General features: G+C 39.1%; 1 protein-coding gene across 3 annotated transcripts in view; it reads left to right on the top strand.

Moving 5' to 3' along the window:
* COL4A4 (collagen type IV alpha 4 chain) overlaps positions 1 to 23,442 on the top strand; it is a 141,873-nt gene that overhangs the window by 94,603 nt on the left and 23,828 nt on the right. For all 3 annotated transcript variants that reach the window (XR_011968995.1, XM_072617989.1, XM_072617990.1), the window contains 7 exons: positions 1,620 to 1,727; positions 2,874 to 3,055; positions 6,343 to 6,406; positions 7,688 to 7,762; positions 11,017 to 11,124; positions 11,768 to 11,875; positions 21,400 to 21,471. Coding sequence is in view for 2 of the 3 variants with exons in the window: in XM_072617989.1 (XP_072474090.1) it covers positions 1,620 to 1,727; positions 2,874 to 3,055; positions 6,343 to 6,406; positions 7,688 to 7,762; positions 11,017 to 11,124; positions 11,768 to 11,875; positions 21,400 to 21,471 (717 nt within the window). In the remaining variant the exon portion in view is untranslated. The remainder of the gene's footprint in view (positions 1 to 1,619; positions 1,728 to 2,873; positions 3,056 to 6,342; positions 6,407 to 7,687; positions 7,763 to 11,016; positions 11,125 to 11,767; positions 11,876 to 21,399; positions 21,472 to 23,442) is intronic.

The following is a 23,442-nucleotide window of genomic DNA, read 5'->3' as shown; positions in this document are numbered from 1 at the left end:
CATATAGCTATAGACAACAATAGCTAACATGTTTATGATTCTTTAATGTTTGCAAAGTACTTTTACATTATATTATCTAATTTAATCCTTACAAGAACCCTGTGCAGTAGATGTGATCATCCTTATTTTACAAATGAGGAACCTGAGTCTCAAAGGAGTCAGGGACCTATCCAGGGTCACATGGCTAATAGGCATCTGAAGCAAGATTTGAACTCACGTCTTGTTTCCAAAGCAGTACCGTAGCCACTCTATCCATTACGTCTCCTACCTCTATTATTAGACGTAGCTCTTAACATTTTAGTTCAAATATTTTATAAGAGATGACAGAGTAGTGGGCTTGGAATAAGAATTCATCTTCCACCTCTGACCTTGCTGTATGAGTGAGCCATAATATACCTGGAATCATCAATTATTTAATGTTCACATTTCCATCTACTTGCTTAGGCTGTGGGATCAAACTCATGTAGAAATGAATCCCTGTGGGGCTGCATATTTACTTAGAAAACCACAAGTTAACATTATCTATGTTGTATAGTATCTTTACTTAATTAAACATTTCCCAGTTACATTGTAATTTGGGGAGCCACACTGGGCTTGCAGCTGGTGGAGAGTCTGATGCCTCTGCAGGCTCATATATGTCTGATTTTATCCCTAACATTGGGAGAGAGATGTTAGATAATTCCTAGAAACAAGGTCCGAAGCAATGAATTCATTTTATCATATTTATGTTTAATTTGGGGCACCTGGGCAGAGCAGTGGATAGAGTGCTAGGCCTGGAATCAGGAAGACTTGTCTTCCAGTTTTCAAATTCAGCCTCAGATACTTTACTGGTTGTGTGACCCTGGGCAGGTCACTTAACCCTGCTTGCCTCTGTTTCCTCATCTATAAAAAAGAGCTGGAGAAAGAAATGGTAAACTGTTCCAGTATCTCTGCCAAGAAACCCCAGATGGGATCACAAAGAGTTAGACACAACTAGAAAACAGCAACAACAAATATTCTATTTTAAATTATTTCTCCATTTTAGTTGCTTAGGTTGACTATTGTTTTCTGTCTGAGTGCCAATGAATCACTTACATAATATCAAGGAGATAAGAAGTCACTCTTTTACCTAGGCTTTAGTGCATTTCTCATCAAGAAGACAAGCCCTGGTTCATGCTTAGGGCATACTTAATGAAAACCAGGTTTCTGCGCTGCTTGTCTTTTCTCTTTTTTGTTTGGTCGTCATGGGAATCTGTGTTTATGGGGAACTCCAGGGTGTATTTTGCTGGACACAATTAAGCAACCATTCTCTTAGCCCAGTGATAAGGAAAACAGTATGATGAAAATGACTAGGAAGACAACGTGGAATTGGTAAAAGTGAGCCAGGAAAATTGAGATTTTACAGACCAAACAGAATTTTTGCAGGTCTACTGCATGTTGAAAAACTGTTTCCAAATCTGTTGTAATGGAAGTAGCAATGACTTCCCCTCTTCCAGTACAAATACATAAAACTAAACTAAACAGGATAATAAATATAATGATTGTAGTTAGTAATGGGGACATGATTGGAGAGGAATAAAATATTAAGATTTAAAGATCACGTATATTTATTGACTTGTGGATTTTATTAATGTTTTAAGGAGAAAAAGGCTATCCAGGAGATCAAGGGGATATTTCCATAATTCCAAGAAAGGGGGAAAAAGGCGATCCTGGGCCACCTGGTATATATGGATTCCCAGGAGAAAAAGGTAAGAAAGATAAGTTTCTATGCTTAATCTTGGCAAATATACTGGAACTTCTGTGCATGATCAACCAGAGATAGAGTTCATAACCATTTCCCAGTGATGCTGGTGTCATTGTGGAATCTAGGAAGGCCATCTCTCTACAAAAGTAAATGGTAATTAACCAAGTAACATTTTCTTATTGCGGTATTTTTCTATTCTTAGACTTTACCTGACAGTTTTCTGTCCTAAAGTCCATGTGCACTTATAGTTTGGGAAATTCAGAACTGGAGCTGATGATGAGGCATAGACACTCCTTCCAAATGGGTTCATCCCCTTCTTTGTTCGTACCCCTTTCGTACACACCTTTTGGAGCTGGTGTTAAAATAAGCAGCTAGCAATTATGTAAACATTGATGGGTGTGGGTGATTCCTGTGGAAGTCATCCAGAAGGCCAAATTGTCTTTTAGCTTCTGAAACTTAATCTCATTTAATATGCAGTGGGGTGGGATGCAAAGAAGACTCCAAAGAATCTTAGTTCTACCATTAGCAATCAAGTCACTTCAACTTTCTGTCAATTTCCTCACCTGAAAAGTTAGGGGTTTAATTTAATAGCCCCCCAAAAAGTGGGAATCATAGAATCTTAAATCTGTAGCTGCAAGGAAACTCAGTGGTCACTGAGTCCAAGCTTTTTCTTTTACAGATAAGCAAACTGAGGTTTAGGGAAGTTAGTCAGTCAGTCAACAAGCTTCTATTGGTCATCCTCCATGCCTGGAATTCTTTCCTCATCTCTGTGTCCTGGTTTCTCTGGCTACCTTCAAGGCCCAACTAAAATCTCACCTTCTCCAGGAAGCCTTTTCCCACCTTCCTAAATAATAGGGACCTCTTTTTATTGATGACCTGGAATTTATCCTGTCAGTATCTTGTCTGTACAACTACATCTATGTGCTGTCTCCTCCACTAGATTGTGAACTCTGTGAAAGCAGGTAATTCCTCCACCCTTCCCCTCCCTTCTTGGTATCTTCAGTGACTTAGAGCAGGGCTTGGCACACAGTAAGCACTTGATCAGTTTTTGTTGACTCATTGACTGACTAGGTGATTCTTAAGGCTTCTTCCAGCTCTAATTCTGGCGATCTGGTAACGGAATACTCTAAACTCCTCATGTTATCTTCAGGAGATAAAGGGACTCCTGGAATCCCAGGGATAAAGGGATTTCCAGGAAGAGATGGGCTACCTGGATTTGAAAGAGGAGAACCTGGTAACAATGGTCATCCGGGACTTCCAGGACCCCCAGGCGTCCCAGGACCTCAAGGTCCCAGAGGAATGATTGGTTTCCCAGGCATTCCAGGGGATCAGGTAAGCTATTCAATAAAATGAGGAGGAGGGAAGGGAATCATGAAACTTTTTTTCTGATATATCGGGGGAGATGGACCTAAAATTTCATCAGAAGTTATCTTATTATCTTAGATATTTCTTGCTAGCACTTCTTCCTAAGTTGTAAAAGAGGATGAATGTGTAAATGAACACTGTATAAAACCATTAGAATTAATTTTCCCTTCCCCCAACCAAGACAAAATATTAGAAAGATAAAATCCACAGCCCCAGAGAAGGATTAGTAAGCTGCAATACTGTAGCAGGTCTATTTCAATGACTCTATTACAGTTTCTGCTGATTATTTCCTTGATGCTATGGGTATCAGAAATGCTGGTTTCTAGTTGGTTAAGTATCTAAAAGCATACCTTGTATAATAAACACATGGACTGATGTTTGTAGTCATGTGAAGAATCATCTCTTGAGAAGTCAGATAAGGATAGCATCCCTATCTAATTTCACTGCTTTGGAAGGAATCTGAAATTTCCCTGTAAAACACAAGATAGTCAGCAGTGCTACAATCAATATGCCATTTTATGCTTGTTTTAGCTTACTCAAGGGAAGTTCTTATGAGTTACCTTGAGACAAGCAAAGGTATTAAGAGGGGGAGTGTGTAGCAAAGGAGGTGGGAACCAAAACAGGTTAGAATCATTGTTACCTGAGAGAGGAGGAGACAAGGTTACCCCTGGATCTCTGGAGGGGTCAGCAGGATACATCCTAGACTTCTTAGACTTCACCATTAGGAGAGTTAGGGCCATGGGGGAAATGATCTTGAGGCAGAGGCAAGAAGAGGAAAGGATAATTGATTATGCTGAAAACATGGTTTCCAGGTGTTTTGGACATAGCTCCAAACTGTTTGCTAGAATGGGTAGTTAGCCCAGGGGTGGGGAACCTGTGGCCTCAAAGACACATGTGGCCCTCTAGTCCTCAAATGTGGTCCTTTGACTGAATTCAAACTTCACAGAACAAACCCTCTAAATAAAAGGATTTGTCTTGTAAAATTTGGACTCAGTTAAAAGGCCATACCTAAGGACCTAGAAGGCCACATGTGGCCTCAAGGTCACCTCTGGATACTTTTCTTAGGTCAAAATGTGCACATTTGAGTTATCTCACATAGCAGAGGTACTTTCCAATGGGGAAGAGGACTGGTGTTTCTACAGAGAGAGGTGGAATCTTATTCAGATGGGTTTGATTAGTTTACCAGTACTAATGATCTAGGAGGCACAAATTAGCCAGTTCTATCAAGGAAGATTACAAATTAGGTAGGTGGGTGGGAAGTCTAGAGAACAGGTAAGGAGGGGTGGGGAGAAGTCCAAAGCAGAAGGTCTAAAGCAAGAAAGGCTAGGCCCAGGAAACCACAGGTTTGTCCAGGTTACCATAGACAGCAAGAGTTAAAGACTGGATCATAATTGATGAAAGCAGTTCTTGAAATTTTCTACACTTATGTACCAAATCAAGATATATGTATATATATATATATATATATATATATATATATATATATATATATATATATATATATATATATATATATATATATATATATATATATATGTATGTATGTATATATACATACATACACACACATATACATATACATATATATATACATAAATATACACACACATATGTGGATGTATATATGTATATTTGTGTATATGTGTACATACACACATATATATGACATGCAAAGTGAGCTAATGTGATTATCTTAAATGTAACTTTTTTTTCAATTAACAAGCATTTATTTTCTCTTTCTTCTGCCCCCTCTCCCTATGAGAAAAGAAAAAAAGAAAAGAAAAACACATAGCAAAAATGTATAGACAAACAGAACAAGTTCCCACATTGGCCATGTCTAAAGATGACTGTCTCCTTCTGTATCTTGAGTCCAACACCTCTCTGTCGGGGAGTGAGCAGCCGGCTTTATCATCAGTCCTATGAGATCATGGCTGGTCATTGCATTACTCAGAGCTTTCAAGGCTTTCCAAGTTGTTTGTCTTTACATTTTTGCTGGTATTGTATAGATTTATCTCTTGGTTCGGATCATTTCATGCTTTTTTGGTGGATACGAATCTTCCCAGGTTTCTCTGAAATCTCCCTTTTCTCATGTCTTATGACACAATAGAATTCTATTACATTCATGTACTTTGATTTGTTTAGCCATTCTCCATGTTCGTTTCCGATTCTTTGCCTTTCATTGTGTAAACAGCTACTCTAGATATTTTTGTACAAGCGTCCTTTTCCTCTTTCATGGATCTCTTTAGTCATGGTAGTATTGAGTCAATGGACTACAGCATAGTGACTTTATGGTCATAGTTCCAAATTGCTTTCCAGAATTAGATTCATTCACATCTCCACCAACAATGCACTCATATGCCTATTTCCCCATAGCCCCTCCAGTATTTATCATTTTCCTTTTTTTGTCATCTTTGTGAATCTGAGAAGTATCAAGTGAAACCTTAGAGCTCCTTTAATTTTTATTTCTTTGGTAACTGGTGGTTTGGAACTTTTTTCACATGACCATTGATAGCTTGGGTTTTTTTTCTTTGAAAACTGCCTGGCTATTCATATCCTTTGACCATATATCAATTGGAGAATAACTTTTAGATTAATTATCTTTTTAACAAAATCAAAACAGAGATTGAATTAGTTTCATGAATTATACAGTCATCCTTCCACAAGTTACAGATCAAACTATGCTAAAACACTACTGATGAATTTAAAGAAAATTTTGAGCTTTCAGATTTGTATGAGGTAATTTGATTAATTAGCTAGTAACTACATTAAGCCTAGCTAGAATTGTTTTAAATTATGTGTAATATACATTTCTGCAAAGCAGTGCATTTCTACTAATTGTTACCAGAATAAGAAGTTCCTAAAGGAAAATGGAATCATTGGTGAGACATTGCTAAAATTCTCACTCACTATGTGAGAGGCCCCGATTCAATTCTAGGACAATGTAGCAAGATTTTGGGAGGCAGCATGGCATATTAGATAGGGCATTGGACCTGGGTTCAAATTTTATCTCCAATACTTAAAAAGCTTTGTGAATGGAGGCAAGTCATTTAACCTCTCTGTGCCTCAGTTTTCTCATCTATAAAATGAGAGGGATCGATTCTATAACTTCTAAGGTCCCTTATAATCTAAAAGTTATGATCCTATGAAGTATAAATACTTTTAAGATAACATGCCATCTATAGATCTGTCATTATAAACATAGCATATTTATATGATTTTTCCTTAAAACTTAACTGCTGCTTTTTTTCTATTAGGGTGAGCTGGGCTTGCCAGGCTTGCCTGGCCTTCCAGGACGTCATGGGGCAAGAGGACCTAAAGGTATTTTCCAGGAATAGAACCCCAACATTCACTGAATTCTGTACTCCCCGATTTGTTTAGACTACTTAGAGTTTTTGACTATTCTGTATCAGAAGAGTAAAGGAGATTTTAAAAATAAATAAATTAGATGATGGTGAGTTGTGAAGGCCACTTTTCTCAGATACACTGAATTCAGTGACATGTTAAGAGAAAAAAGTTACTGTGTTCTTTCTAAGTGATATGTATTAGCCTTCACTTCTAAACCACACAAACCTTCTGGATGTTTATAATATGAATACTACAATTGATGGTTGCCTTGCAGTCCTAGACTCACCAATTCCATCTCTTAGCTTATTTCAATTCTTACCCTACAGAAGCAGGCCTGTCTTCTTTCCTTCCCTTTCTACTCCCGTTATGTGAGTTTCTGTGTTTGTAAATATTATGTACCTATGTGAGTTACAAGTACTTAACATCATATATGAATACTCACTCACTCACAGGTGGGAGGTCAAGGTATTCTGAACTCCCTGAAAATGCCTAAGACCTCTACTACGATGGACTTTTTTCCTTTTTCTCACTCATTATACCATAAGTTCCTGGAGGGCAGGGACTGTGCTAGTTTTATCTATGCCCTCGTTTCCTAGCACAAAGCCTGGCACAAAGAAGGGATTTTGTGAATGTTTGCTGAATAAGTAAAGTGACTCTGTGCAAGTAAATGGATTTGTATGTGCATCTAGGTGTATATATATACACACCCTATGAAAGGATATTGCACAAAGCATGTCTTTGTGAAGTCTTTTTACAAGGATGCAAAACCATGTTTCCTTGCTTATAGCTCAGAATATGCCTTTGTGTCTGCTATCTAGCTCTGAAAATTAAACCTAATAGTACATATTTCTAATACATATATGTATATATATGGATGGATGTATATATACATACATATACGTATGTTCTTAAATAGTGTTGTGACACAAAGTGACTGCTGAAAATTTATATCAAAAAATTTTAGGGAAGTTTGGAGAAAATCACAAACATCAAGTAAATTGTGGTCTTCCTTTGATTATTGTGAATGGTGAAACTGTGTCCCCAAAGTTAAACCTCTACCAGTACCTTGGCATTTATTTTTCATATGCAAGATGAATAGTTATTTAGATAGAAACCTCTGAAATGTACCCTGAAATATTTGAAAGAGCACAGATAAATTACACATAATTTCATAAACTGTTTTGATTTTCTATTAGAAAAAATAAACCTTTTCCTCCAAATCCAAATAAATGACATTTATTGCATCATTTATAGGAAATCAAGGTGATACAGCACGTCCGTTGGGGCCACCTGGACCAAAAGGAGATCCAGGCATCCCTGGATGTCCAGGTAAAGATTAATTTCTTCTAGGGGTTAGGGTGGGGCACCATATACATGCACAGTATTTCTTTGGATTTATAGATAGATTCTATCTATAGATATATCTATAGATATCCATATCTATAGATATAGATTCTAAGAAATCTACCATCCTTTCCTCTATTCCCATTTTCTTTTAATCTGGTCACCCCAAATTATCATCAGTCTTTCCCACCATTTAATGATATCATAAAGATTTTGTGTCACCAGTAAGTGGTTCTATTTAGAAGAGAATGGAAACCTCAGAAACAGAACCTTAGAATCCTAAGGGCCTTTGGAGGTCTTCTGGTCATTAAACAGGAATCTAGTCTATAACATCTGGCCTCTGCTGAAAGACCTTTGGTGATGAAAGCCCATCCCATCCAACAGCAGCCCATTCTCCTTAGAAATTTCTATGTCAGGAAGTTTCTTAAGTTGAATCTAGATTTTCATCCCTTTAACACCACTCATTGCTCCTAATTTGGCTTCTGGGGCCACCCAGAATAAGTCCAATCCCTCTTCCATGTTTCATTACTTCTGATATATGGAGTCTACTACCATGGGCCCTAAGTCTTCTCAGTAATGGAAATATTGCCTTACCTTTACATGACATTTTGGTTTATAAAGAAGGCCTCCAGGCCGGGTTGAGTCACTCCATTTTATTAATGAGGAAACTGAAATTTGTAGCATTTTAATGATTTGCCTGTGGTCAATGTCAGCACCTAAATTCAAAACTAGTAAGTCTGGTGCTCTTTCTGCTTCTCCATGCTGCGTCTCCATAGTGGCTAAACATCCTCAAGTCCTTCGGTCAGTGTTCTAGAGTAGCCTGGGAGTGGCACTGATGTAACCCAAGAACTCCTTTCCCTCTCTCTGGTCTGGCGACAGCTCAGTTTGCACTCATTCTTGTAGGTCTGGAGTCTTCACAGAGTGAGGGCTGTCTAAAGCCAGCTACAGCACATGTTTTTAGGGTTCTAGGGGTAACCCTTGTGTGTATGTGGGGGAAAAGGGGGAGACACAATCATCTGTCATTTTACTTTCTGAGCCATCACCAGCGTGCTTCCCATGAACACAAAATTGGTTACAATGATATCATTGACTCCTAAATATGAAACGTAGTAAATGAGAAGGCAAGGCAAGAATAATTAGGATATTTACCCAATAGGAAGACAAAAGTAGGAGTAGTCAAAACAGCATTGTCTACCATTTTGGTCCTCTTTGAGAATGATGGATTATAACCAACCGTCCATAAACCTGGGCCACATTCTTCCATCAATGCATAGTTTCTAGACACTGACTACCACTCCCATCCCTAGATAGGAAGCTCTGAAAATGGACACTTCACAAAAGAAAATTAGTCACAGAAAGAGGAAAGCTTAAGAAAAATTGGAAGTCAAAGTCAAAAGAGATTTATCCCTAATAAGGGAAAGGGAATGGAAAGCATCCTACTATGTTGGCTTAAACTCTGTTTTAAAAACTCTTTCAGAAAGTAGTGAAGCCACTCTTTCCCTTGGTCTGGAGGCGTAGAGATATGGAGATTTTGAGATATCTAACTGCTTCACTGTTATTAACATTTATACTGTTAATCTTTTCATACGTGTGTCTTATCTCGCCAACCATGTTGTAATTTCCTTGAGTTGCGCGGATGCTCACTTTTTTTTTTTCTACATCCCTTATGGTACCTTGCACATAATAGAAGTTCAATAAATGTTTATTAGTTTATTTTGATTGATGGATGGAGTTGCCTTCTACTAGATCTACACAATACTAAAACAAGACCTCAGGAAAGCAATAAATGTGACTACAAAGCATAAAAATCATCCATTTAGAGCTGGAAGGAATCTGGGAGTTCATTGAATCCAGCTCCTTCATTTGAAGAAGTTCATTTTAAGTGAAAATAAATCAGTTTATTTTGCTCTGCTATTATCTAATATAAATGAACAACAAAGAACCTTGGAGTTATAAAAACATTAGAGACCATTTGGTTTTTACCCCACATTTTACAGATAAAGCAACTGAGGCCTAGAAAGTTTAAATAACTTGCCCCAGGCTGCACAGTAAGTTAGTTACTGGTAAAGCTAGGACTAAAGCCAGTTCTCTATTTCAATGGATTCTATTCTAAAAGTGAAGAGATTTTTTAGCAGTTAACTTTTGAGCATTTACATTAAAGTGTTCCTTTGAATGATTCTAATTCTTTTCATCTTGACTGTAGGAAACATTTCAGAACAAAAGAGTGTCTGTGGGAAAAATAAGTTTTTTCTCTTTTCTTCCCATAATAATTTAGAAAATGAAAGACCATAGCACTACCCAACTCATACTGTATGCAAAAAAAGTGTAGCCTATGTATCATCTGCCTCTATGTATCTTGTGGTCTTTTCTGACAAAAAATGATTTAAAAAAGATATTAAATGTTCAGTGTTGACAAATGGTCCTATAACCATAATGCAGAAGGTTCAAAATATTTATTAAATCACCAAGTATTCACAGTCCCAGTGTCATAATGATAAAGGATCAGAAGGCAATAAACAGAAAGATCCAAAAAGATCTTAAGAAATTAAAGCATTGGGCAAAATCTAGAAAGGTGAAATTCACCAGGGATAAATAAAGTCTTGCATTTGCGTACAAAGAGAATCTATGTCACAAGAATAAAATGGTGGCAGCATGGAGACACCACAGTTGTTCTTGGAGGTTCACTGGACTGCACTCTTAGTAGGAGTCAGCAGGGGGATATGGTGGCTAGGAGAGGCAATATGATCTTGGGCTGCCTTTAAGTAGAGTATAGATTCCAGGAATAGAGAAGCAGTGGTCTCACTGTATTCTGCCCTTCTTGGACTGCATGTGGAACATCGTGTTCCTTTCTGGGGACCACAGTTTAAGAAGAATGTTAAGAAGCTGGAGAGTGTCCAGAAAAGGGCAACCAGGATTATGAAAGACCTTGAGCCCATGTCACATGAGGATGAATCTAAGGAAACGGGCATGTGTAGCCTGGAGAAAAAAAGACTCAAGGGGCACATGATAACTGTCTTCAAGTATTTAAAGGGGCTGTAGATGTAGACTAGACTATAGATTGGAGTGGACTTGTTCTCTTTGGCCCCAGAGCAGCAGTACCAGTTGAAAAGATGTAAATTTAGACCAAGTGTCGATAAAACCACTGTTGTGTCATGACTATATAAACTGTCATGAACTTGGAAGGTGTGAAGACTCAGTGGTGTGACACAATCACTCAGTTTAACTCATCTGTCTTTAAGGATATTTTGGAGAACAAGGAGATCCAGGTTTTCCAGGCCCTCCAGGGTCTAGTGGACCACCAGGAAGGGAAGGATCCCCTGGATACCCAGGACCTCCAGGATTCCCAGGTAGCTTGAAAACACACTTGGATACAAATTGTTGCAAAAAAAAAAGAGGTAGTGGTGGTGGTGGTGGGAGGACCCAGTAATGACACAGAACATCTTGTAAGACACAACATTTCATCTACTGTCTTCCCTTCTCCCTGGCATATAAGATACCTATATATACCATTTGAGTGAGTTTTTCTCTTGAAAAGCCAAAAAAAGGGGAAATGGTAAAAGCTAAACCAAACCAAACCAGTGTGTCAAGCTCAAATAGAAATGGAGGCTACTAATCCATGTGTATGGATCCCTTCAGGCTGTATACTGACTTGGTTTTTAAATGTAATATTATCATCTTTTATTGGATTTTTATTTATTATGTTTAATATTTTCCAATTATATTTTAATCTGGTTTGGTTCACATAAGTGGCCCATAGACCTCATAGTTGACTCCTCTGATTGAAAACTACAAGTAACCAAAGTGTCACTCATGGCTATGATTCTTCACTGGGGATAAGAAATAAAGAGAATTAGTAAGTATGAGTAACAAATGTGACCTCTGGGGCTAGGAAGTAAGAGATCTGGTTACCAGTAAGTTAACATTATGTACTTTTTACCCTTTTACTCACAGAGCATCTATTTCTGAAAGAAATGCCTCTTTTATTGTCAGGTGCTCCAGGGCTTCCTGGGCTGAAAGGGTGTCCAGGGGAAGCAGGTGACCCAGGGCCTCCAGGGGTCAGGGGAGATCCAGGACCACCAGGGCCCAAGGGAATAAAAGGTAAGTGATAAAGAATCATGGAAACCGAGGCATTGGGAAAATGATTTCCTGCTTGCTTATCTCCTCCTGCCTGCCCATGCATGACTCCTTCTGGAGATGAGTCTGCCTTGAGAATGAATGCGCAGAATAATAAGGGCTTCATCTCATCTCTCTCTTCTGATGTTCAGACACAATTTCCATTTCATTTCCTTTTAAATATCTGAAGAAATAATTTGTTTCCCTATTTGACTTTTAAGGGAGCTGCTACCTTTTGGGTAGTAGTCTGTGGTTATCACTTTGGGTCTTTGATCAAGCTGACTGTCACTGGCTGCCCTCTGACATCTGTCCTATTTACCTTATGCAGCTAGGTGGCACAGCGGATATCAAGCTAGGCTTGGAGCCAGGAAGACCAGAGTTCAAATGAGGCCTCAGACTGTCACAGGCTGTGTGACTCTGGGCAATTCACTGAAACACTGCCTGCCTCACTTTCCTCCTCTGTAAAATGGGGATAATAACATCTGCCTCCCAGAGTTACTGTGAGGATCAAATGAGACAGCAATTGTAAAGTGCTTAGACTAGTACCTGGCTTATTTTCTTCCTTTCCCTGTGCTATATAAAATCATGTCAGCATGTTACAGATCTGTGAGTCCCTTTGACACTACAAATCACTACCTTTCAATAAGGGGCAGCTAGGTGATGCAGTGGGTAAAGCACCAGTGCAGGAGTCAGGAGGACCTGAGTTCATGTGCAACCTCAGACACTTGACACTCACTACCTGTGTGACCTTGGCCAAGTCACTTAACCCCAACTGACTCATCCTGAGTCTTTTCTAGTCATCCTGATGAATGTTTGGCCACTGGATTCAGATGGCTCTGGAGCAGAAGTGAGGCTGGTGACCTGCACAGCCCTCCCTCACTCAAAACAAAGTCAAGTGCAAGTTATGTCATTATCTCTCTGATAGCATAGTCTTCTTCAGGCAACAAAGGAGAAACACACACAACCTTTCAAGCTCAGTTCAGGCATGCACCTCAGTATAGTTTCAAGTCAGGAGGCTCGGGTTTGAATCCCAGGTTTGGACTTTACCTTTCTGGCTCAGTTTCTTCATCTGAAAGGTGAAGGAACAGATTTGATGACTTCTGAGGTCTCATCCGATTGTAAAGAGAAAGTTGTCAAGGTCTAGAAGTATTAAGAGGATGAAGATTTGAACTTGGGTCTTCTTGACACAAAGACTAGCACTGTGTTCAACATGCTAGGCAGCTTATTGAGCAGATGTTAAAAACTGGATCTCTAATCATTCAGTGCCTCATGCTATATTCTGAGTGGGCCACAAAGATCACGGAGGGTCTTAAGTGGCAGTGGGGCAAGGTGGTTAGACATTTCTTAATGGGCAATATTTGAAAACATCAGAATTTTTTGAGGAGTGAAGTGACGTGATTAGTGTTGTGTGTTTGGAAGATTAACTTGTGGAGTATAGATTAAAAACACACATCTCTAGATTTTGAGAGGGAAGAGAGGGAAATCACAGTTATGTGATTTCATTGGTATGGGGATTTCCTGGTATGGAAACTTCATCCACTGATGAGGAGGGTAGAGTATTGGTAACTGATACCCTTAGAGAGTTACTGAGGGACCTAAGAAGTTATGGGACTCACCTTTAGTCATGTGGCTGGCATGTGTCAAAGGAAGGACTTGAACCCAAGTCTTGTGACTCTAAGGTTACCCTTCATGCCATTATGCTGAGCTGCCTTCATCATGTAGATAAAGGGTTTTTAAAATATCTTATTTGTCTCAAGGTTTTGCTAAGAGTGCCCAATAAAGCTTTTGGGTTTCCAGTTCTTAAGCAGTAGATCTCAGAGCTTTACCAGGTCTGGCTTTGGATTTGTGCCCATATTCTGCCTTTAGAGTTTCTGGGATTCCTAGTTGGGAAAACAGAACAAGGTCTCTTCCTTCCTCCCCCCAACCCTCCCTATATCTCCTGGGTTTTATTGTCAATAATACGTCTCCATCTAGCGATCACTAGATTTAGAGACATGAAAAGTAATTCTGCTTTATGGCTCTTCTTTCAATCCTCTGAAAGTTTCTTTATAATTATCATGCTTCAGAAAGCATGGCTTACCTTTGCATACTTTGGCTGCTGCAAATGGAAATCATTATTCTAGGAGCTTGGACTGGATGGCTCTTGTGTAATGTGTATACTATTAGATAACTTGCGGATTATGTAAGTGTGTATGTGTGTGTGTGTGTGGGGGGGGACAATACTGAGGACCCAGAACTACATTCTTTCATGTTTTCTCAGACATTTTCATAACTGAGAATAATGTCTCAGGTTCTTTCTCTTCTCCATTCCCAGTACTAATGAATTCTTAGAATGTGGAATCCAGTGTATTTTGTTGGTTGGTTTGTTTCATGTGGGCTTTGAAGAAAAAATGAAAAAAAAAAAACTCTAAAATGAAGCTTGGTTAATTCTACTATAACTACATTTCCAAAAAAAAGAGGTTCCTTCCTTCCTTCCTTCCTTCCTTCCTTCCTTTCTCCCTTCCTCCCTTCCTCTTTCCTTCCTTCCTTCCTTCCTTCCTTCCTTCCTTCCTTCCTTCCTTCCTTCCTTCCTTCCTTCCTTCCTTCCTTCCTTCCTTCCTCCCTCCCTCCCTCCCTCCCTCCCTCCCTTCCTTCCTTCCTTCCTTCCTTCCTTCCTTCCTTCCTTCCTTCCTTCCTTCCATCCATATATTTGATGGAGTTTGCCTTTGAAGTGATATCTCCTTATCTGAAAGGGTAAGTTGGGAAATGATGGGATATAACCTGCTTTTATCATTCATTCCTGATATTGTGTTTTCACAGTTCTTTGGCTCCTAACTTCCTAATGTGCTAGGGCTTTGTTTTAAGTGGCCAGGGACCTTGTCGTCATATTTAGTATATCCAGGATGGCCAGACTGATGGAATACCATAGAAGATTCCATGTTTCTAGATGTCAACATTACTGTAGTTAGATGAAGTAGCTCCTTCATTTCTTTTTTCTTTAATTTTAATTATTACTTTTTCTGATGAACAAGCATTTATTCTCTCCAGCCCATCTCCCTCCCCTACCCAAATGAGCAATAACAAGAGAAAAAAACCCTAATAAACAATATACATGATCAAAGCAAAATAAAGTCCAACAAATGGATATCTGATTCAGGGCAGCTAATTCTGTTCCTGAATTAATTCACTCACAATTACATTGCAAAGAAACCGATATTGTGATAGTCTTGGATTAATTTTCTCTAAGAGAAAGTCTGAAAAGTTGTTGCCCCAAATTCTCCAAGATATGATGATGAAGTGAATGATGGAACCTAGGAAGGAGAGAAGAATGGGAAGAAGTCAGATGCGGACACACCCAGACATGCATTGCAGTATAGCCTTCTGGCCATGCAGCGACACTGTCACTCTACAAAGAGCACACTGGAAGGCTGCTTCCACTGTAATGCATTTTTCTAACTGAAAAGCCTATTGTGTCTTGCAACATCATCGGCAATCTCCCTTGTTGCAGTTAATCATCCTATGATAGAAAAATAAGGTACATTCCTGCAGAAACATTTTGATCTGGGAAACTAAATTTATGATATTTGAAAGATGTTACATATAAGCTCTAAGAACTGGTTCTCTGGTTTGAATAAATCAGCTGAATCCATTTTCTAACAGAGTAAACCATATGGATTTCAAGTTGTATTTTTTGTTCATTCAGATTTCAATTTCATTTGTAAAATGGGCTAAAAATTGTGCTTTAATCTTAATCTATCTGCTAAATATGTACCTTATAGAACAAAATGGTATTTGGCAAACCCAGTATATCACAGCATACTTGCAAACCATTGACATTTTGAGGTTAGAATAGAATATTAGGGACAGATATAATATCCTAGGTCAAGAGTTCTTCACCTGGGGTCTGTGAGATTGTTTTTAAAATATTTTGGTCACTGTATTTCAATATAATTGTTTTCCTTTGTATTCCTAAGTATTTTTGAAATCGTAAGTATTTTTATTATTATTTTTTAGGATTTTTTAATCCTAAGTATTTTACTTTGTGCATTTAAAAATATGATTCTGAGAAATGATTCATAAACTTCACTAGACTGCCACAGGGTGATCCACACAAAATGAGTAAGAATCCCTGGGTCAGGCTGACAGACAGCACATAAGCTGTAGTGAAGCATGTCAGACTGGTTTCTTTCAGGGTAATCCAGAAAGTATACTGCACAATATAAAGTACCCTTCCCAGCAAGAAACACACAGTACTGTACATATTGACAGGTGTAAGAACTATAGAGGTACTCCACTCTCATGCCATGATAGAATTTTCTATTAAGGTAAACTTTTTCAACTATACTATAACCTCCACAAGGACAGGGATACTCATTCCAGCAAGGTCCTAATTAGCCCCAAAAAGGATTCCCCTGAAGTGGTCATGGTATTCTTATTTGAATTGCAGATTTCCATTGGGATGGAACCTGTTACCATATTTTATACAGTTATAATTTCACATAATGGGAATCTGAATACATGGGACCCCTTCATGATTTGCACTGATTGGATCTGGTTCATTTTATGCCCTTTCTGGACCTAATACAGTTCTTTGCACAAAGTAGGTACTCACCAATCTCTGTTGGTGAATCTATTTAGATCTAGCTTTTCCCAAGCTGTAGAGGACCTTAAAGATGTTCTGGTTCAGCTCCCTTATTTATCTACAGATGAGGAAATTGAGACCTGGAGAGGTTGAGAAACAGCTAAAGTCACCTGTGGGCTTATGGCAAAGTGAGGATTAGACTCTGAGCATCTTGCCTCCCAGGTAGGAGTGGGTGATCTCTCTGTTTTGGATGTTTCCCACTGAGGCATGTTGAGAAATAAATTGTTTTGTCCAAACTACAACTTCAGTGGAAAGAAAGCCACAAATAATCAAGTGGCAAGCACGGATGGCTTCTGCTGTTGTGCCTGAAATGGAGATTAGCTTAAAATTTGGCATTCCTTGATGAACACTAGAGAGAATTGGCATGCAGGTGCCAAAGGAGCCTGTGTTCAGGGAGCCTCAAAAACATTGGGACTGACAGTAGAGGTGAACAGTGGCATTTCTTATTACTGAGGCGCAAGGTCTTTGTAATGTAGCCCAATTGCTCCTCAGTGGTACTCTACTGAATATTTTATGCATGAATAACTCTTAGATTAAGGAACTTGAGTTAACAGGATTCTTTCTCTCTCTCTCGCTCAACAGAGAAATCCCAACAAAGTAAAACACTCTAAACACTATGTAGATGTAACTCAGCTCAATTTAAAAAGATAACGTTGGGTCAGATGTGGGTCAGCCAATTCAGCTGTGGCCAGTCTGAGTCTGAGACTGTGGCAATCCAAGAGTTAGATGTGTTGATATTACAATGGATTGCTGGCGAAGGGGCTAGAAATTCCCCAGTAAGCCAAGTAAACCTAGCCATCAATCTTTGTGGATAAAGGGAAGATCAAAACACTTTGAAATAGCCAAGTGGTTTCCAAAAGGGGAAAAAAGGGATAATTGTTTTAGATAAATGGCAATAAATTTCCAAGTTTGGCAGAAAGAGAAGGTCTGCGTGTTCTTTGGTTCAACTTTTAAAACTATTTCATAAATAAGAATGAAGACTGGAAATCTGAAGTTAGAGAATTATGCCATCCAAAGTGGTTAGAGGATGGCTGAATTAGAAATGCTGATGAGAAATTCCCATTCCATAGGATCATAGATTTAGAGCTTGAGAGGACCTTGGAGGTCTTTTAGTCCTCATTTTACAGATGAGGAAACTGAGTCCCATTGAGTTTAAGTAACTTGCACAAGGTCACACAGGCAGGAAGCTGTGAAAGGTAGAATTTCAGCTGAGTCTAGAAACAGTGCTCTTTCTAAAAAACCCTGGCTAAATTAGACTAATTCAAGACCAGCATGGAATTACATTATATTTTTAATGAAAAACAATTTTATAGTGTTACGTACATATGTAACGAGAATTGGGTTAACAGTATTCTTCAGTAAATGCCAGTGCATAGAGGCCCTGCTTTAATAAGTAGATAACAATGGTTAATATTTAGTATAATAACCATATGCATGTATATGTCCAATTCAATAATTAATAAACATTTATTAAATATCTACTATGTACCAGGCAGGCAGTTAGTGGCACAGTGGATAGGGTGCCAATCCTGAAGTGAAGAAGGCCTGAGATCAGACTGGCTTCAGACACTTACTGGTTGTGTGACCGTGGGCAAGTCACTTAACCCTGTTTGCCTCAGATTCCTCATTTGTCAAATGAGCTGGAGAAGGAAAGGGCAAAGTACTCTAGTATCTTTGCTAAGAAAACCCCAAATGGGGCACAAAGAGTCAAACACGACCTTAAAAACAACTCAACCACCACATGTGCCGGGTACTGGGCAAAGTGCTTGGTGATACAATTAATAAAAAAAAAATAGTCCCTGCTCTCATGGAGCTCACCATCTAATGGTGGGATACAACACACAGAAGGAGGCAGGGAAGGGAAGGGAAATCAAGGGTTATCTTGCTCCATGGAGTTGAAACCTGGCAGAGCAGCAAATGCAGAGTGAAGAGATCTGAGAGTCTAGTTTCTGTCCTCTATGAAGGAAGGTATTAGGAAGAGTTGGTTACTTCACCTTGCGCTGCTCCAATCAGAGGGAGAGGAGGTTGGGAGAAGTTTTGGAGGTCAAGCCCTGAGTTACTTTTCTAAGAAAACAAAGGTCATTAGACATGAGCCCCATTTTTTCACATTCTCTTTAATCTCAAAACCCCTTGAAATCTCTCAATCTCATCTACCTTCCCCAGGTCTCTGACAACGAGGAAGCCTTCTCCATGCCAAAGTCAACCTTCCTACGTGTGTTACTGGTCCTATTCACTCCTGTCTTCTCCAGCAGATTATGTCTTTAATCAATCCTTCCTTTCGCCTCACCCAACAAATACTCAGCCTCTAACTATCTACTGTTTCCTTCTCTCATGCATTCTTTAAAAATAAATAAATAAACCTTCATGAGAGCCTACTATCCCCTAAAACTTTTGTCTCCCTTCTCTTTCTTAAATAAACTCTAAAACGCATGTCTACAGTGCTGCCTCTACTACTTTCTTCTCTCTCATTTTTCAGTCTATTGCAATATGAAATTCAGACCTCACTACTCAACAGAAGCTTTTCTCTCCAAAGTTACCGGTCATCTTTTAATTGTAAGATGTGATGGCATTTTCTTAGTCCTCGTCCTTCTTCACCAATATGCTGGATATCCTTTCCTCTCAGGGCTTCCATGACACTGTTCCCTCCTGGTTCTCCACTTAATACATCTGTTTCTTCTCTGTCTCTTTTGCACGCTCATCCTCACGCCTGATGACTGTGGGTGTTCTTCCAAGGTTCTATCCTCGGACCTCTTTCCCCTCTCTCTGTGGGTTAACTTCATCAGTTCCCATGGTCTATCATCTTTATGCAAATAACTTAGAGATTTATCTTTCTAAGACCATTTTCTGTCCTGAACTTCAATTCCAAATCACTTATTGGACATTTCAAACTGGATGTCCTGGAGACATCCCAGACTCATAGTGTTCCAAGCTTAACTCATTACCTTTCCCCCGTGATCCTGTTTTGTTGTTGAGTCCTTCTTCAGTCATGTCTGACTCTTTGTGACTCTGTCATCCTCCCCTCTTTAGAACGTCATTATTTTTGTCAAAGGCATGTCTTTTCTACATTCATAAGCCCAGTATTACCCTAGAATCTTCACTCTCTCCCACCCCACATATCCAGTCTCACAATGGCTAATCTTGTTTCTACCTCCTTCTGACCTCTTCTCTTTACTCATACAGCTGCCCCTTAATTGAGTCAGTCACTTATCGCCTCATGCCTAGGTTATGGCAGCAGCCTTGTTAACTGACTTCCCTGCCTCAAATTTCCTACTACTCCAAATCATCTTCCACTAATGGCAAAATACATTTTCTTAAGCTCAGATATGACCATATGACTCCCCTACTCAGTCAATTTGAGTGTCTCCTTATTTCTAAGATAACAGAAAATACTCTTGACAATCTTGCCCAACTTCTCTCTCCAGCCGTTTAAGGCATGATGCCTCTTGAACTGTGTCTTTTCTTTCTTCTTTACACGTGACCCTGCATCTCAATGCCTTTACATTGGCCTTCTCTCATAGCAGGGATGAACACCATACTAACCTATACCCTACGCAATCACTTTCTTTCTTTAAAATTCATACAATTTAAAGACCATCTTCTGCATGAAGCCTTTCCTGATCCACCTTTCCAATGGCTACTGCCCTCCCAAAATACCTTGTATTCAAATGCTCTGTATTTATTTGTATTTATTCACTTTATTACTCCTATGAATACTTGTCTTCCCCACTATTAAGTAGTAGGAAGACTGTGAGTACGGATCGTTTCAGTAAATGTATTCATATCCCAAAGGCCTACCATTGCCTAGCACATAGTAGAGTTTAACAAATGCTTGCTGATTAATTTGTTGGAAATTTTGTTTATATTCTTTTGGGGGAGACAATATGTGTTTAATATAGATACACACACATACTGAATACATGAAATTTTGGTAAGGAGACAGTGGTATCTGGGAGATCAAGAAAGTTCTTATGTAGGAGGTAACTTTTGAGCTAACCTTTGGAAGAAACTAGGGATTCTTAGAGGCAAAGAAGAGGGAAAAATGTATCCCAAGCATAGGGCACAGCTTATGTAAATATCCAGAGACAGGAGATGGAATGTTGTGTGAGGAACAGTAAGAAGACCTCTTTGGCCGAACCACAGAGCATTTGAAGGAGAATAATATAAAATAAGCTTGGAAAGGTAGGTTAAAACCAGGCTGTAAAAGGCTTTAAAAGACAAGTAGAGAGAAGTATGTTTTATCCTAGAGATAATAAATTACTAGAGAGCTACTGATAAGGGGAGGAACATGGTCAGAACTGTGATTTAATATTGTCACTTTGCTAGCTGTGTGAAGGATGGATTGGAGTGGGAGGGGATGAAGCAAAGCCACCAATCTGGAAGCCATTGCAGTTCATCAGGACTAGATTAGGGCAGTGACTGAGTCAGCAAAGAAAAAAGTAGATGTGAGAGATTGGAGGCAGGATCGACAAGTCTTGACAACTGATTTGAATATGTGGGCTGATGGAAAGAGATGTATTGAGGATAACTCCAAGATTTCAAACCTGGGGTGACTGGAAAAACAGTGACACCCATTCAGAAATATGGAAATTCAAAAGATGGATGGGTTTGAGGGGGAAAGATAATGAGATCGGTTTTGGACATGTTGAGTTTGAGATGCCTACAGGACATCAAGCTAGTTGGACTTCAAGCTGTGTTTAATAATAAAAAAAAACATTCATTGACTCAGACTTCAAAGAATAATAGATATAGCCCAAGCCCTTTGGGGTAGTGTTAGACTGTTGGCCTATCTCTGTATGTTTTTGTAGATTGTGCTTGCTCAGTTATCACTCAGTCATCACTAGTACCTAATTCTTTATTTATTCTGATCAAAGTTTCTTCTGCTTTGAAGGTTCCTCGGGTCTTCCAGGATTGGATGGCTTGCCTGGACTCAAGGGTCAGAAAGGATCAAAGGGTAGTTCAGGTAAGGAAAAAACCCCATAATTATGAGCAATTCAGAGCATTGCCCTGTGTTTAATATGTATTAAATTTAATTCACTGAGTCTGTATTAAACAACTATTGTGGGCATGGGGGCACAAACACAGAGACAAATAAAATTGTCCATTATTAGACTAAATAACATAATGACTTAAGTTAATCATATTATTGTGCCAGAAATAATTATAGGGGGATATTGTAAATGACCTGCATGAAGGAGCATTTGAAAAAATAACCCCAAAAATGCTTTGTTAGTCATGAATCTGGAAAAGTTCAGCTCAACTTGAAGCTGTATATTATTAGAATCTCCTTGAGATTTATTTCCTATGCTAAGTGCTCAGTGTAAAAATATTTAAGTAAAAGCAGATTTCACAATTTCATGAACAACTGATAAATGGGAATTGGGTAGGATGCTTTGTTTTGTTTTGTTTTTTGTCTTGAAATGAAGTAGCTCTTTTAACAGGCCACATGGGCCCATATAGAGCCTTCAGAGCCTTTTCCTCCTCGTCCCCAGCAGTGGCAACAACTGCTGCTGGGATACCTGAATGAGTCTCTGTGCTTTAACTTCTCAGTGTCTCTGTCTCTTCTCTCTTTGTCTCCCTCTCTTTCTCTCTGTCCATCTGTCTGTCTCTCACCTCCCCCCTCTCCTTTCTCTATCTCTTTTTCTCCTCTCTCTGTCTTTCTCTCTCTGTCTCTGTCTTTGTCTCTCTCTCTGTCTTTCTGTCTTTGTCTTTGTCTTTGTTTCTCTCTTTCACACACACACACACACATTCATGTGTCTTCATGTTGTAAAAAAAACTCATCTTAAGCGCCTGTGTTCCAATTTATTCCATCATTCTGCAGCTCTGCTTTTGCTTAACTGAAAAACATTTAAAAAAAAAGGAAGGAAGAGAGAAAAAGAAGGAAAGGAAGGAAGAAAGAAGGAAAGAGAAAGAAAGAAAGAGAAAAAGAAAGAAGTAATCTAAAATCCAACAAGCTGGGATTGCTAGAACCAGTTGTAGAGATCTGAATCAGTGCTAAAAGTGAGGCCATCACATTGGTGCCAAGTGTGACTGTCGCTCACTCTCATCCATTCACATACATACAAACATGTATAACTCTCCTTTGTTGCTTGATAAAGTTTATATCTTTCTGGAAAAAAATTAATTGCCTTACTAGCCTGTTGAGGTTCCATTCAAAGGAAAAGATGGTGTGTGTTGACTTTTTGCCCCTTTGTCCTCACCAATTTAAAACCATTTTAATTCTCTGTTTTCACAATACATAGGTATAACAAGGAATGAGAGGATGTGTGGTAATACTTGATAGGGAGATGAGTTCAGGTCCTCCTTCTAACACATACTGACTGGTCATGTGACCCTGGACAAATCCCTTGACTTCTTCCTGTCCCAGACAACTCTCTAAGACTCTGAGTTGTAGATGAGGTGCTGAGTTTTAGCAGGAGATGGAATCTGCTCACCAGACAGTCCCTATGCCAGTGAAATAACAGGTTCTGTCCATCCCCATAATGAGAAACAAGAGTCTGAGAGGTTGAACTGAAAAGGACCAATCAATTAACAAGCCCTTATTAAGTGGAGGCTGTGTGCCAGGCACTGGGAAGACAAGGATGAAAGGGAAAAGTCTCTTTTCTTAAAGATCTCAGAGTATAACTGGAGGGAGCGATGTATGTGTAGTAATGACAATGATGGTGATGATGATAAAATAGCTAATGTTTATGTGGCACCTACTATGTATCAGGCACTGGGCTAAGTGTTATCCACATATTATCTTACTTTATCCTCACAACAACATGGGGAAAGGTATAGACAAAGCAGATGTAAGATGATTTGGGGAAGGAGGTATCAGCAGCTGGAGGCATCAGGAATGGCCTCCTGGAGAAGGCGGCCCTTGAAGGAAGTAAGCGATTCTGGAAGATGGCAGTGAGAAGGGAGAGCTTTCTAGGTGTGGGATACAGTCACC

This window comes from Notamacropus eugenii, chromosome 6 (genome assembly GCF_028372415.1).
Source record: "Notamacropus eugenii isolate mMacEug1 chromosome 6, mMacEug1.pri_v2, whole genome shotgun sequence".
NCBI lineage: Eukaryota > Metazoa > Chordata > Mammalia > Diprotodontia > Macropodidae > Notamacropus > Notamacropus eugenii.
This window is presented reverse-complemented; position numbering and strand designations above follow the sequence as displayed.